Source organism: Hylobates moloch, unplaced genomic scaffold (genome assembly GCF_009828535.3).
Source record: "Hylobates moloch isolate HMO894 unplaced genomic scaffold, HMol_V3 SCAFFOLD_12, whole genome shotgun sequence".
In the NCBI taxonomy this organism is placed as follows: Eukaryota; Metazoa; Chordata; class Mammalia; order Primates; family Hylobatidae; genus Hylobates; species Hylobates moloch.
This window is the reverse complement of record NW_026652287.1, coordinates 40934469-40949972: the sequence shown is the minus strand read 5'-3', so window position 1 is coordinate 40949972 and position 15504 is coordinate 40934469. Positions and strand designations below refer to the sequence as shown.

Sequence of the window (15504 nt, the reverse complement as noted above, 5' to 3'; positions counted from 1 at the left end):
TCTCTGGTCTCCACGGCGGTGTCCCCTCAGCCTCCTCGCTTTTCACGGTTGGCTTGGGCGTCCTTTCGGAATGCCTTCCTCACTGATGGTGCTTTATTAGGATTCCTCTTGTGCTTAATTACCTCCTAGTCTCCTGCTGGCAGCGGGGTGCCGCCTCCTCACCGTAATTAGGCTCCGTCGAGAGCCCTTTCCCTTCTTGCCAGCCCCAACAGGCTCAGAGTTGGCCGAAGCCAGGCGGGAGAGGACAGCCATGGGAACCCAGCGGTGTGACCCCTGCCCTCGGCGACGGGGCCAAGGTCAAGGCCAGAGTTGTTGGCCAGACCCACATGGAACCTCAAGACGCCCCCTTCATCTCTCTCGCACCCGGAACGTGAGCCCAGCGCCTGGACGTGCAGAATTCTTATCTGAGGAGGGGCTCTGGGGTTAGGTGCCCGTGCCTGAGCCCCCGGCAGCCTAAACCACTCCTTTAAGTGGTCCGAGGGGTGCTGGGGAAATGTCCTCTGGAACTCAGGGATCTCCCCCAAGAGCGGCTTCCCTCTGCTCTTAGATGCTAGAAGGAGTTTCTGATTTTGCGGACACCTGGGAGGTGGCCAGGGCCAGGCAGCCTCTGCCAAGTGCCCTTCCAGCTTCTGGTCCAACGAGGGAACACTTTGGGATGAGTGTTACAGGCTTGTCGGAACTCCTCTGGTGACGACTGGTGGGTGGAACACACACAAGTGTAGAGTTACAGCTGAGGTCTTTACCTTTCCGTCTTCCAGGCAGCCTTCTGTGCCTCTGCTCTGAGAACATGAGACTCATCCTTGATTCTGGCACACGGGTGTTACTTGGTCACATGAAATAAAAGGTTACGGGCATGGTGGCTCACGCCTGTAATCACAGCACTTTGGGAGGCCGAGGCGGGTGGATCACGAAGTCAGGAGAGGACCAGCCTGGCCAAGATGGTGAAACCCTGTGTCTACTAAAAATACGAAAGTTAGTCGGGCATGGTGGCAGGCGCCTGTAATTCTAGCTACATGGGAGGCTGAGGCAGAGAATTGCTTGAACCCAGGAGGCGGAGGTTGCAGTGAGCCAAGATTGCGCCACTGCACTCCAGTCTGGGTGACGGAGCCAGACTCCGTCTCCAAAAAAAAAAAAAAAAAAAGAGGGTCTTGTTCTGTTGCTTAGGCTGGAGTGGAGTGGTGCGATCACAGCTCATGGCAGCCTCAACCTCCTGGGTCCTGGGTTCAAGCAATCCTCCTGCCTCTGCTTCCCTAGTAGCTGGGACCTCAGGCACAGATCAGCACACCTGGCCAACTTTTTTTTGTATGTTTTTGTAGAGATGAGATCTCACTATGTTGCCCAGTTTGGTCTCAAACTCTTGAGCTCAAGCAATCCTCCCACCTGAGCCTCCCAAAGCGCTGGGATTACAAGCATGAGCCACTATGTCTGGCCCTAATAAACGGTGTTAGACAACGACAGGTGTGCACATAAGAGATCAAAACTAGAATTTGCAATGATTAGTATTATTTATTAAGCACCCAGGGAACAGTCAAGACCAAAGTCCCTGCCTGTCCTTGGAAAAATGTCACCTCTATAGCAGGTGTCCCAACCCTGGAGTCCGCCCACCTTAGGAAGTCGTTGAATAGCTCTCTGGGGGAAATCTATCAGCTGCCTGAAGAGCTTTGTGTGTATTTGTACACCAGCATTTTCCTGAGGAAGGAGGTACCTGGCTTAATCAGTTTCTCAAAGGGTCTAGGACCTCAAAAGGGATCAGAATCTAGATATTTGGATACCCTTTTTTTTTTTTTTTTTTTTTGGCAGAGGTGGGGTCTCACTATGTTACCCAGGCTGATCTTGAACTCCTGAGCTCAACCATCATTCTGCGTTGGCCTCTCTGGGCTGGGATTATAGTCATGAGCCACAGTGCCCAGCCCTGATACCTTTACATCAGCATTTCCCAACATACCGTCTCAGGACCACTTACCTGCACCAGAACTACCTGGAATATTTAGGAACAGACTCCTGGCCCCCAACCAAACCTCCTGAGTCAGTCTTTCAGGGGTGGGGACTGTGATATTTTGTTTTGCACCGACTCCCTAGGTGATTTTGATGCTTAGCCAAATGAAAACCATTGTTCTGAGCTAACATATAACACGGCAAACAACTGTGTCTGTGTCCTCTCCTTGGGAGAGAACCCCAGATGTAAGTTGCTTTGTCTGTTGCGTGGGGAGGGGGAGTGTTGGAAATCCCACTGGGATGTGTCCTTTCCCACATATGCGGCACTAATTGGGCTGGAATATCCAGGGAGGGGCAGCAGTTCTAGGGATGGGAGCAAGGCCTGCCAGAGACACAGGTGTGGTTTTGGTCGGAGAATGCCATGACTGAGTTAATCCCTCCATACCAGGTTCCACCCCAACTCCACAACATCCTGTCTGTCTCCCCAGACAAACCAGCCCAGATCCTCCTGGGCCCCAGAAAGATGACACAGCTGCCCCCCCCCATCTCCTGGCCTGGACCCACTTGGCTTCCTGTCTTGGAAGACAATGGTTGAGATTCCTGGGCGGAAGCATTTTTAAGGCTCTACCTAAAACGGCCCCACCCCAGCTTCATTCCTCCTCCATCTTGTCCCGCACTTCTGCCGGCAGACCCTGGTAAAGGGTGTCTTCCACCAGGAGCCCCGCCTTCTTGAGCCCCCCACAGTTGCCAAGTTCTTCTGGCAGCGCCTCTAAGCGGTTGCCTTTGAGCTCCAGGCGGCTGAGGGCCCTGAGGGCACCCACGTGGGGCGAGAGCTGGCTCAGCTGGTTGTCGCCCAGAAGCAACGTCCGCAGCTTGCGGCAGAAGAAGAGCTCTTCGGGCAGGGCCTCCAGGGTATTGTAGGAGAGGGCCAGGTGCTGTAGGTTCTGCAGGAGGCCCACCTCCGCTGGCAGGGAGTGTAGCCCGTTGTGGGACACATCCAGCAGACGGAGGCCCGAGCACAGGCCAAGCTGGGAGGGCAGGGTCTCCAGCTTGTTGTAGCTCAGGTAGAGCTGCTCCAGGCTCCTGAGCTTCCGCACATGCTCAGGGACATAGGCGATCTGGTTGTGCCACAGCCTGAGTGTGACCAGCTTCCGGCAGTGCTGGAAGCTGAGGATTTCCTCGATGGAGCGCAGGTGGTTGTCCTTGAGGTCAAGTTCCTGCAGTGCGCCCAGGCTGAACACTGCGTGGGGGATGCGCTCCAGCCCGCAGGCCACCAGCTCCAGCTCCCGCAGTGCCACCAGCTTCTTGAGGCTGTTCAGGGCAACCAGACGGGCCCCATCGTTGTGCAGGCTGAGCCTCTGCAGGTGGCCGGCAACGTCGGTCACACTGGCTGGCACCTTCCCGGCGTTGCTTCGGAGGGACAACACCTTGAGCTGCTTCAGCTCCCGGAGGCTCTCCAGGGTGGCCGCCCGAGCTAGCTCCTGGGGGAAAAGCCCCTCCAGGTGCAGCTCCTCCAAGCCCCGCAGCCCAAACACCCAAAGCGGCACCTCGCGGAGCTCCTCGCATTTGACGCGCATCACCTTCAGGTGGTCCCGCAGGAAGACCTGCAAGGAAAAGGGTAGCCTGGTGGGCGAGTGGAGCAAGCTGAGCTCCTGCAAGTGCACCAGCTGTGACAGCCCCGGGGGGAAGGTGATATCGCAGATGGCCTCCAGCCGGAGTGACTCCACCTCACTGAGCTCAAAGACGGTGTCGGGCAGTCCCGGAAGCATGCAGAGGGCCAGCTCCAGCCGGCCCGCGGCATTGCGCTGCAGCTTCTGTCGAAGCTTCTCGGGCGTCCACTCGTGGTTGAGATTGAGCTGCTTTAGACGGCTTTCGCTGACTTCGGACAGGAAGACGGCGAAGCGCTTGGAGTAGAGGGAGTCATACTGATCGATGAGGTGCAGCATGAAGGCGAAGTCGTTCTTGACGTCAGGAATGTCCCCCATGCCAGTCTCCTCCCGCACGGAACGGAAGGAGTACTCCTTGAGGGGCCGGTGGAAGAGCCAGTAGAGCGTGTAGATGCAGGTGAGTCCGTAGATGCACACAAAGGAGATGTAACAGAAGGCCAGCTTGGAGAAGAGGTGGGCCTTGGTGTGGTTGCAGCAGAAGCTGGCGTAGCCCGTGACCTCTGACGTCTCCACCCTACAGGCCACCAGGAAACTGATCTTCTCCACATAGACCAGGTTGTAGACCAGGATGGCCAGGAACTTACACACTTTCAGCACCGTCTGTCGGATGTACATGGTGTACAGGATGTCGCCCTCTTCCACGTGCACGCGGAACTTCTTCACCTTTTCAAACAGGGCTTTGGCCTGCTCACCCTCCTTCTTGTCCAGCAGGGTGACAACTGGAGGCTCAGTCACCACCTTCTCCGGTTCCGCTAGCACCTTCTCCTTCTCACCCTCCCCTACCTTCCCCGGCCCGGCCCCTGCCGTGGCCACTATGGTGGCTGCAGCCCGTCCGGTGGCTGCTGGGCCCTTCTGGTTCTCCCCAGAGACCTCGGATAGGGCCCTGGTGGTCCATGGAGAGTCGAAACACTTGCCCAGGATGGAGATGAAGTGTTCAATCTTGGAGCTGGTGCCAGGGAACTTGAACCAGAAACTGGTGCAGACCATGAAGATGAGCGTGTGAATGACCACGAGGTAGGGGAAGTACTTGGCGTACCAGTGCAGGGCTGTCTCATAGCACAGCTGGTTAATAAAGCTGTATTGCTGCAGGTCCAAATTGTTCTTAAGCCCTTTAACCTCCTGCAGGGCCCCAATCTGCTCAGGGATCCCCCGAGGCAGCAATTGCTGGCACGGGGCCTCTGATAAGTTCTCCTGGAGCTCATGATTGGGTAGACAGATGATCTTGTCCTGTGTCACCTGAGGAGCCAAAGAGAATGAGGGCTGTAATCCTAGCACTTTGGGAGGCCAAGGCAAGTGGATCACTTGAGGTCAGGAGTTCGAGACCAGCCTGGGCAACGTGGTGAAACCCTGTCTCTACTAAAAATACAGAATTAGCCGGGCATGGTGGTGGGCACCTGTAATCCCAGCTACTCGGGAGGCTGAGGCAGGAGAATCACTTGAACCCGGAAGACGGAGGTTGCAGTGAGCCGAGATTGCGCCATTGTACTCCAGCCTGGGTGACAGAGTGAGCCTCCATCTCAAAAATAAATTAATTTAAAAAAGAGAGAAAATGAGGGGGATGGGGAAAAACAGGCTGAAGGTGGGAGGCCCCCGCACTCCCCATCTCTGACTGTCGCCAGCCAACTGTAATTTTGGAAGAGTTTTGCTAAACCTCTAAGCACTGGTTTTTTTTTTGTTTTTTTTTTGTTTTTTGAGACAGTCTCGCTCTGTCAGGCTGTGTGCAGTGGTGCAATCTTGGCTCATTGCAACCTTCCCCTCCTGGTTCAAGCAATTCTCCTGCCTCAGCCTGCTGAGTAGCCGGGGCTACAAGCACGCACTACCACGCCTAGCTAATTTTTGATTTTTAGTAAAGATGGGGTTTCACCATGTTGGCCAGGCTGCTCTCGAACTCCTGGCCTCAAGTGATCCCCTGCCTCAGCCTCCCAAAGTGCTGGGATTACAGGAATGAGCCACCGCAACCGACAACGCACTGGTCTTTGTCTGAGAAAAGGAGCTGGGTTGAATCGTGTCCCCACAAAAGATGTTGAAGTCTCAACTCCAAATCCTTAGAATGTGGTATTATTTGAGCTGCGTCAAGCGGCTCCTGTTTGGTAATAGGGTCTTTGCAGAGGTAGTCAAGTTAAGACAAAGCCGGTAGGGTGGGCCCAGTATGACTGCGCCTTAGAGAAAGGGGAAACATAGACGCAGAGACAGACACAAAGAGAGAAGATGACGTGAGGATACAGGGAGAGGCTGGGTGCGGTGGCTCAGGCTTGTAATCTCAGTGATTTAGGAGGCAGTGGGAGGGGGGGCCAAGCGGGGGTGGTAGAGGAGGATTGCTTGAGGCCAGGAGTACAAGGTTACAGTGAGCTATGATTGCACCACTGCACTCCAGCCTAGGTGACAGAGCTTGCTTGGAAAAAAAAAAAAAAAAAAACTGTCTCGGCCAGGTGCAGTGGCTCACGCCTGTAATCCCAGCACTTTGGGAGACAGAGGCAGGCTGATCCTGATCACGAGGTCAGGAGTTCAACACCAGCCTGGCCAACATACTGAAACCACGTCTCTACTAAAAATGCAAAAAAATATTAGCCGGGCATGGTGGCGCATGCCTGTAATCCCAGCTACTTGGGAGGCTAAGCCAGGAGAATTGTTTGAACCTGGGAGGCGGAGGTTGCAGTGAGCCGAGATCTCGCCACTGCATGCCAGCCTGGGCGACAGAGGGAGATTCCGTCTAAAAAAAAAAAAAAAGCCGGGCGCGGTGGCTCACGCTTGTAATCCCAGCACTTTGGGAGGCCGAGGCGGGCGGATCACGAGGTCAGGAGATCGAGACCACGGTGAAACCCCGTCTCTACTAAAAAATACAAAAAATTAGCCGGGCGCAGTGGCGGGCGCCTGTAGTCCCAGCTACTCGGAGAGGCTGAGGCAGGAGAATGGCGTGAACCCGGGAGGCGGGGCTTGCAGTGAGCCGAGATTGCGCCACTGAACTCCAGCCTGGGCGACAGAGCGAGACTCCTTCTCAAAAAAAATAAAAAATAAAAAATAAAAAGAAAAAAAAAAAAGAAAAATACTGGGAGAATGTCATCTACAAGACAGGGAACACTTGGAGCTGCAAGAATCTAGGAGGGAGGCTTGAAGATTCTCCCTACTGACAACTGACACCTTGATCTCAGACTTCTGGCCTCGAGAACCAGACCCAGAAGAGGAAACATTTCTGGCATTTAAGCCACTCAATCACTGCTACTTTGTTACAGCAGAAGTAACAAACTCATATAGCAACTGCAGTCCTTTCCAGATTCCAGGGATAAAATTGAGCATTATGAAAATATGGGGCCGGGCACAGTGGCTCACACCTGTAATCCCAGCACTTTGGGAGGCTGAGGTGGGAGGATGGCTTGAGGCCAGGAGTCCGAGACCAGCCTGGGTAACATAGCAAGACCCCTGTGTCAACAAGAAATTTAAAAATTAGCTGGACGTGGTGGTGTGTGCCTGTAATCCCAGGTACTCTGGAGGCTGAGGCGGGAAGATCGCTTGAGCCCAGGAGTTCAAGGCTGCAGTGAGCTATGATCATGCCACTGCACTCCAACCTGGATGACAGAATGAGACCATGTTTCTTTATTTTAATTTTCAATTATTTTATTTTGTTTGAGATGGAGTCTCATTCTGTCACGCAGGCTGGAGTGCAGTGGCATGATCTCAGCTCACTGCAACCTCCATCTCCCAGGTTCAAGCAATTTTCCTGCCTCAGCCTTCTGAGTAGCTGGGATTACAGGTGTCCACCACCATGCCTGGCTAATATTTGTATCTTTAGTAAGGACGGGTTTTCACCGTGTTGGCCAGGCTGGTCTCAAACTTCTGGCCTTAAGTGATACTCCCACCTTGGCCTCCCAAAGTGCTGGGATTAAAGGTGTGAGCCACCATGCCCGGCCCCTGTCTCTTTTTAGCCAAAAAAAAAAAAAAAAAAAGAAAGAAAGAAAGGGTCAGGTGCAGTGCCTCACGCCTGTAATCCCAACACTTTGGGAGGCCCAGGCAGGCAGATCACTTGAGGTCAGGAGTTCGAGACCAGCCTGGCTAACATGGTGAAACCCCATCTCTACTAAAAAACTACCAAAATTAGCCAGGCGTGGTGGTGGGCGCCTGTAATCCCAGCTACTCAAAAGGCTGAGGCAGGAGAACCGCTTGTACCCGGGAGGCGGATGTTGCAGGGAGCTGAGATCATGCCGCTGTACTCTAGCCTGGGTGACAGAGTGAGACTCCTTCTCAAAAAAGAAAAAAAAGATATGGAATGACATAGCAATGTGGGGACTCCGGTGCTCCTGGCTATGGAGGTAAGGAAGATAAGGGGTCTAGATTGGCCTTTGAGTGGGGCTCTGTCTTCAGTTTCCTCTCTTTCTTGGGTGATGAGAAGGCTTCCCGACTTCCCCAGACACCTGCCCCGCCCCTCTGGTCACGCCCCCTTCCCAGGGGAGGGCCTCACCTGGAGGGTGCAGCCAAAGACCCCGATCATGAGCATGGCCACGGTGAGGTACTCGGCCAGCACGTCCCACCAGGGTTTGAGCACCTTGAATGCAGGCTGCTGTTCCGTGAACTGCTTGAACTCGGCCACTGGGATCATGCTGCCTGTGGGACAGGACGAGATGGGGGTGTAGAGAGACCCTTAGGATGGGAGGCTCTGCAGGGGGTCCTCCAAGGAGCCAGACACAGGCAGGCCTGTGCTCCTCATCTGCCCATGACCCTCCCTGCCCAAACTTGTCCAAACCTCCGAAGTGTGTGCCCCCCCTTCCCTCTTAGCCTGGCCTTAGTCACCCTCCATGCAGACGTCACCACCTGCCCAGAACCAAGCGGCCACTGTTCCCCTCTGGGCACCCCTGCACCTGATCTGACTTCTCTGACCTCGAAGAGCACAGGAGGGATAGTCCACAGGGCCGCCGCCCTCCAGCCTCCTCGGGTGGCCCCCTCCCCAAAACCAGGCACCCCTCGCCCACCCCTGACACCAAGCCCTGAAAACATCTGCCTCGATGCTCCCTGACCGCAGACACTCGGCGTCTGGGCCAGCCCTGGCTCTCACCGCCACCAGGCCTGAAAGCGTTCCAAGGCTCAGGACTTCCGGGGTGTGGGCCCCTCCACCCCCTCCAGGGGCACTCTGGGCACCACCTCCAACCTCTAACTGGAAAAGCCGGCTGGAGCCTGGCTCTGGTTACCAGGGCCCCAGGGGCAGGGACTGCCAAGCTGAAGGCTAGTCAGCCCTGGGGGTAGGAGGTGACCAGGACACCTGAGTTTCTACAGGGGCTATAGCCCAGAATCACAGGCAGAAACCAGAGACCTGGGCTCTGAGAGGGGGCAATGGGGTGTCCGGATGTCCGAGGAGGAGGCAGGACTTGCAAATGGAAAGTTGTCAGGTGACATCTACGACCAGGCTAGGGCTGTGCTGTCAGGCTCCTGGCCGGCCCACTCTGTCTGTTCCCAGGGTCTCCTTTTAGACCAAGGTATCATTATTGCAGATACAGACAGGCCAGCCACAAATCACACTGGGGCGTGGGGCACGAGCTGAGATGTCACTCTCCCAGGCAGTTATCCACTGGGTACCAACTTCCCCAGAGGCTGGAGGTGGAACAAGGAAGGTAGGGAACCTTAGACCCAAGTTCTGCCAACATCCAAGTTCCCCCAGTCCTGGGAGCCTTCTGTCCTTGTCCAGATAGATAATCTGTAACTGGGGCTGGGCGCAGTGGCTCACGCCTGTAATCCCAGCACTATGGGAAGCTGAGGCGGGCAGATCATTTGAGGTTAGGAGTTTGAGACCAGTGTGGCCAACATGGTGAAACCCAGAGTCTACTAAAAATACACAAAAAATTAACCAGGTGTGGTGACACACACCTGTAATCCTAGCTACTCTGGAGGCTGAGGTGGGAGGGTCTTGATCAGGGGAGGCAGAGGTTGCAGTGAACCGAGACCGTGCCACTGCACTCCAGCCTGGGTGACAGAGTGAGACTCCATCTCGAAAAAACAAAACAAAAAAGATAACCTGTAACTGGGGACAGGGATTGGGCCAGGAAGGAGGGCATCTGCCCATCAGGGAGTTCTCTCTGGCTCCCCATCCATCTCCCCAGGAAGAATCTAGGGAAACCCTGGTCCCCTGACCCACAGCTCAGCCAATGGTTCTGACACGTCTGAGCCTCCCTTTTCAGTTTGTGTTCCCCCCATATTTTGGGGTGACTCCTGGGTAAAAGCAAGGTAGGATACAGGCTCCACCCACCAAGCTAAAGGCCAAGCAGTCCCGAAAGACCACATCCTTTTACCCCCTCAGAGGCCCCCACTTCGGTCTGGGGAATCAGATAGGCAGGCAAGGGGGTGGGTACAGCCTGCCAACACGGGGACTCACCATGCAAGTGTAAAATGTCATAGGTTGGGCCAGGCGCAGTGGCTCACGTCTGTAATCCCAGCACTTTGGGAGGCTGAGGCAGGCAGATCACAAGATCAGGAGTTCAAAACCAGCCTGGCCAGCGTGGTGAAACCCCGTCTGTACTAAAAATGCAAAAATTAGCCGGGCATGGTGGCATGAACCTGTAGTCCCAGCTAGGCAGGAGAATCGCTTGAACATGGGAGGCGGAGGTTGTGGTGAGCTGAGATAGTGCCACTGCAATCTAGCCTGGGAGATGGAGCGAGACTCCGTCTCAAAAAAAAAAAAAAAAAATGTCATGGGTTCCCTGACTCAGGTGGTGACTCACCCAGACCCAGATCCATGCAAGGGGGTGCCCAGAGCACAGGGTCCCTCGCACCATGGCCCGGCCCTCATGCTCATTCACACTCCCTGCCCTAAGCAAAGAGCCAAGTATACTTTGGGAGGCCGAGGTGGGCGAATCACTTGAGGTTAGGAGTTCGAGACCAGCCTGGCCAATATGGTGAAACTCCATCTCTATTAAAAATACAAAAATTGGCCAGGTGCGGTGGCTCACACCTGTAATCCCAGCACTTTGGGAGGCTGAGGCGAGCGGATCACGAGGTCAGGAGATCGAGACCATCCTGGCTAATGCGGTGAAACCCCGTCTCTACTAAAAATACAAAAAATTAGCCGGGCGTAGTGGTGGGCACCTGTAGTCCCAGCTACTTGGGAGGCTGAGGCAGGAGAATGGCATGAACCCAGGAGGCAGAGCTTGCAGTGAGCCAAGATCGTGCCACTGTGCTCCAGCCTGGGCGACAGAGCGAGACTGTCTCAAAAAAAAAAAAAAAAATCTGAAAACTTGCCAGGTGTGTTGGTGCATGCCCGTAGTCCCACCTACTTGGAAGGCTGAGGTGGGTGGATTGCTTGAACCCAGGAGTTAGAGGCTGCAGTGAGCCATGAAACAGCCTGGGCAAGACCCTATCTCAGAAACAGTGAACAAAACACTACTGACTGAGGCCGGGCACGGTGGCTCTCGCCTGTAATCCCAGCACTTTGGGAGGCCAAGGTGGGTGGATAATTTGAGGTCAGGAGTTCGAGACCAGCCTGGCCAACATGGTGAAACCACGTGTCTACTAAAAATACAAAAACAATTAGCTAGGCATGGTGGTGGATGCCTGTAATCCCAGCTACTCGGGAGGGTGAGGCAGGAGAATTGCTTAAACTCGGGAGACAGAAGCTGCAGTGAGCCAAGATCTCGCCACTGCACTCCAGCCTGGGTGACAGAGAGAGACTCCATCTCAAAAAAGCAAAACAAAACAAAAACTACTGACTCTGGGGGCTGTAGAAGAAATCACACAACACACACAGACACACACACACACACACCCGAACAGGGACCAACTTCCTGTCCTTGCCACCCTGGTGTAAGCTCCACCAGTAGCCATCCCAGGTGCACAGTCACAGACAAGAAGGCAGAAACACTCAGGGGACCGGGGGACAGCCACAGGGGCTATCATTATCTGTCTCCATGACTCAAACTTGATCCTCACAAACCTGCCATTAAATTTCCACAGACATAAAACAGGCCCCCACTTTGTCTGAGCAGGGCTGGTGGGAAGGTCCAGGAACAGGGGCTCGAAGAATTGGGGCAGAGCCAGGGAAAATACAACGATGGGATGTATACACTCAGCTTCCTCCACCAGACACTGAATGCCTCATTTTATCCCAACTCAGGCAGCGTGGATGTTGGGGACTTTGCTTTCCAGACTCAGGGGAGAGAAATAATTTGCTCAAGCTTCTACAGTTCCAAGTGGCATTCGAAGCCTGACCCATCCAACCTCCAGATCCTGCCTGTAGGATTGCAACCACTCTGTTCCCTCTTGGGAGACAGCCTCTAATTAAAATGCAGCATCTTGCCGGGCACGGTGGCTCACACCTGTAATCCCAACACTGTGGGAGGCCAAGGTGAGCAGATCATTTGAGGTCAGGAGTTTCAGACCAGGCTAGCCAACATGGTAAAACCCCATGTCTACTAAAAATACAAAATTAGCCGGACGTGGTGGTGGGCGCCTATAATCCCAGCTAATGGGGAAGCTGAAGCAGGAGAATCTCTCTTTTTTTTTTTTTTTTTTTTGAGATGGAGTCTCACTCTATCGTCCAGGCTGGAGTGCAGTGGCGCGATCTCGGCTTACTGCAAGCTCCGCCTCCTGGGGTCACGCCATTCTGCTGCCTTAGCCTCCAGAGTAGCTGGGACTACAGGCACCCGCCACCTCACCCGGCTAATTTTTTGTATTTTTAGTAGAGACGAGGTTTCACCGTATTAGCCAGGATGGTCTCAATCTCCTGACCTCGTGATCTGCCCGCCTCGCCCTCCCAAAGAGCTAGGATTACAGGCATGAGCCACCATGCCTGGCTGAAGCAGGAGAATCTCTTGAACCCAGGAGGTGGAAGTTGCAGTGAGCCGTGATTGCGCCACTGCACTCCAGCCTGGGCGACAGAGCAAGACTCTATCTCAAAAAACAAACAACAACAAAAAAACACAGCATCTTTGCCAAAAGCACCTAAGAACGGTGTTGCATTGTGGCAGGCCAGGCTGGAACGCCTTCCAGCCTGAGACCATGTGGCTCCCACTAGCCCTGGCTCCATCCACCCATGCCTCACCCCTCCTCCCTCCCAGGTCCTCCTCAAGCCACTTGCCTCCAAAAAATGTGGTGGTGAGTCCCTGCTGGGGGAAGGGTGGGAGAGTGAGACCCTCCACACCCACAGCCCATGCTAAGAGGCAGGGAAGAAGCAAGAAACATCTAGCAGTTTTCAGCCCGAAGAGAGGTTTTGTAGAACACAAGGCCAAACCTTTTTTTTTTTTTTAAGACATAGGGTCCTGATGGATGCAGTGGATCACGCCTGTAATCCCAGCACTTTGAGAGGCTGAGGCGGTGGATCACGAGGTCAAGAGATCAAGACCATCCTGGCCAACATGATGAAATCCCATCTCTAAAAATACAAAGATTAGCTGGCCATGGTGCCGCATGCTTGTAGTCCCAGCTACTCAGGAGGCTGAGGCAGGAGAATCACCTGAACCTGGGAGGCGGAGGTTGCCGTGAGCCAAGATCATGCCACTGCGCTCCGGCCTGGCAACAGAGCAAGACTCCATCTCAAAAAAAAAAAAAAAAGAGAGAGAGAGAGAGAGAGAGATAGGGTCTTGCTCTGTCACCCAGGCTGGAGTTCAGTGGTGTGATCATAGCTCATTGCAGCCTCGAACTTCTGGGCTCAAGTGATCCTCCTGCCTCAGCCTCCCCAGTAGCTGGGACTACAGGTTCGTGCTACCATGCCCAGCCAACTTTTGTATTTTTTGTAGAGATGGGGTCTCACTATGTTGCCCAGGCTGGTCTTGAACTCCTGAGTCCAAGCAATCCTCCCACCTCAGCCTCCCAAAGTGCTGGGATTACAGGCGTGAGCCACTGTGCCTGGCCTCAGTCTTTTTTTTTTTTTTTGGAGATGGAGTCTCCTGCGTTGCCCAGGCTGGAGTGCAGTGGCCCAATCTCAACTCACTGCAACCTCCACCTCTTGGGTCCGAGCAATACTCAAGCCTTAGCCTCCCCAGTAACTGGGACTACAGGCACGCACCACCAAGCCCAGCTAATTTTTGTATTTTTAGTAAAGATGGGGTTTCACCGTGTTAGCCAGGCCGGTCTCAAACACCTGACCTCAGGTGACCTGCCTGCCTCGGCCTCCCAAAGTGCTGGGATTATAGATGTAAGCCATGGTGTCAGGCTGAGCCTCAACCTTTTATTCAAGGGAGAAACTGAGGTTCTAGGGTGGGGGAGGGCGGCATCTTTGTAGCCCATCCTGGGTCAGGCCCCAGGCCTGTGGATTCCCAGCTGAGTGGTTTTCCAAGCCGTCTCTGCCAACAGACTTGAAGATCTGGGACATGTATAATAAGTTCAAGAGCACCAGAGGTCAGGCTTGGTTGAACCCACCTCAAGTGGTAGGTTCTGGGGCTCTGAGGGTCTCCCGGGATGAGTTGTCAGTGTCTTCCCAGATGCCAAGGGGAGGGGAAAGTGGTTGACACCCCCGAAGCCAAGTTTATCTTCAGCCTGTTTATCTTCACTCTGAGACTTGGCCGGCTCTGCCTGGCTCCCAGGACGGGCACCTCGTGGGCCAGGTTTCCCTTTGCACCGGTCCGCACCCCCACCCCAGCTCCTGGTGTGTGGCCTGCCCCGGCCACAGGGCCAGCGCACCTGGAGCGGCTCTGCCCCTTGTCCAGACCCGGGGACTCCCAGCCCGACCCCCACCCCGCCACCTCGTGTGTGCCCAGAGGCAAAGAGCCACCTACTCACCGTTCCGGGAGGGACGCTGGGCCCAACTCCTGGGTCTCTGGGAGCGGAGCTGCCGCGACTCCCGCAGAGTTCCCGGGCGGGCCGCGAGGGTGAGTCAGGGCAGGCGGGGACAGAAGACCCGGAGCCGCCCCGCCCCGCCCCCGGACGACTCGGCCCCGCCTCGCCTCAGGCGCGCCCAGGTCGACCGTACTCCTGGCGCCGCGCGATCAGCGGGGTTGGGGGAAGAGAGGGGTCCTAGGCTGCTTTGCCCTGGTGGGCTGGGCGCTGGCGGGAGATGCAGGGGTCTTAGAACTTTGCAACTTTGCAGTCTGGCTGGACCCTGACAGCTGGGCAAACTGAGAGAGCTGGGGACCCTGAACTCCCAAAGCCATTCTACGGCCACCTTTCTGGGAACCAGGTCTTACGGACCCTGTCGAGAAAATGTGGAGGCTGGGCTCTGTGACTCACGCCTGTAATCCCAACACTTTGGGAGGCCGAGTCAGGAGGATACCTTGGACCCAGGAGTTTGAAACCAGCCCGAGCAATATAGTGGGACCACATCCCTACAAAAAATTTTAAAACCTACAAAAACAAAATTATAAAAATTAGGCAGGTGTGGTGGTGTGTGCCTGTAGTCCCAGCTACTCTGGAGGCTGCAGTGGAAGGATCACCTGAATCTGGGAAGTTGAGAGGCTGCAGCGAGCTACGATCATGCCACTGCACTCCAGCCTGGGCCACCAAGCAGGACCCTGTCTCCAAAAGAAAAAAAAAAAAAAAAAAGAAAGTGTGGAAGAAGGGCTTCCTCTAACCCCCCCAAGGCCCAGTCACCTGGCCTTAAAGCCCAGCCAAGGCACAGGTGACTGGAGTTTTCAGGTGCTGGGAGTGGAGTTGGTGGGGGGGAGAGGACAGGGGAGGGGAGGCTTCTCCCTTCAAGCTCTGGCCATGGGCAGGAACTGGGCTGAACCAACGGAAGTTGAGTAGAGTGGGGATGCCCACCTGTCTGTCCCTGCCCAACACTGTGGTCTGCCCTCCAGGTGGGGAGTAGGGGACAAGCAGCTCCGAAATCCTGGGGGGCCCAGCTTCTCTGCCTCCCCACTCCCACCCTGGCTGCCCCACTTAGGGAAGCCTGAGCTGGGTCTTGGATGAGCAAATCTGTGGAGTCGGACCTTGATCTGTTCTCCGTCTGAAAAACCCTGGAGGGCGGGCACGGTGGCTCACGCCTGTAATCCCA

At 55.0% G+C, this 15504-nt stretch overlaps 1 protein-coding gene across 3 annotated transcripts; it reads right to left on the bottom strand.

The window, feature by feature from the left end:
• Positions 1-1487: 1487 nt before the first annotated feature.
• LRRC8E (leucine rich repeat containing 8 VRAC subunit E) lies at positions 1488-14385 on the bottom strand. Of its 3 annotated transcripts, XM_032169502.2 has the most exons (4): positions 14295-14385; positions 9958-10100; positions 8056-8198; positions 1488-4838 (listed from the first exon to the last, which is right to left on the bottom strand). In XM_032169502.2, the coding sequence occupies exons 3-4, from the start codon at positions 8191-8193 to the stop codon at positions 2586-2588; spliced, it is 2391 nt and encodes a 796-aa protein (XP_032025393.1). In that variant the 5' UTR covers positions 8194-8198; positions 9958-10100; positions 14295-14385; the 3' UTR covers positions 1488-2585. The 3 variants fall into 3 exon arrangements, with proteins under 3 accessions (XP_032025393.1, XP_032025392.1, XP_032025394.1); XM_032169501.2 differs by lacking the exon at positions 9958-10100; XM_032169503.2 differs by lacking the exons at positions 8056-8198; positions 9958-10100.
• Between the last annotated feature and the right edge of the window lie 1119 nt (positions 14386-15504).

Coding starts and splice junctions, on each gene's coding strand:
- LRRC8E (XM_032169502.2), bottom strand. CDS start 8,193: ATGATCCCAGTGGCCGAGTTCAAGCAGTTCACGGAACAGCAGCCTGCA. Junction 4,839..8,055: donor TCTTTGGCTGCACCCTCCAG/GTGAGGCCCTCC, acceptor TTGGCTCCTCAG/GTGACACAGGACAAGATCAT.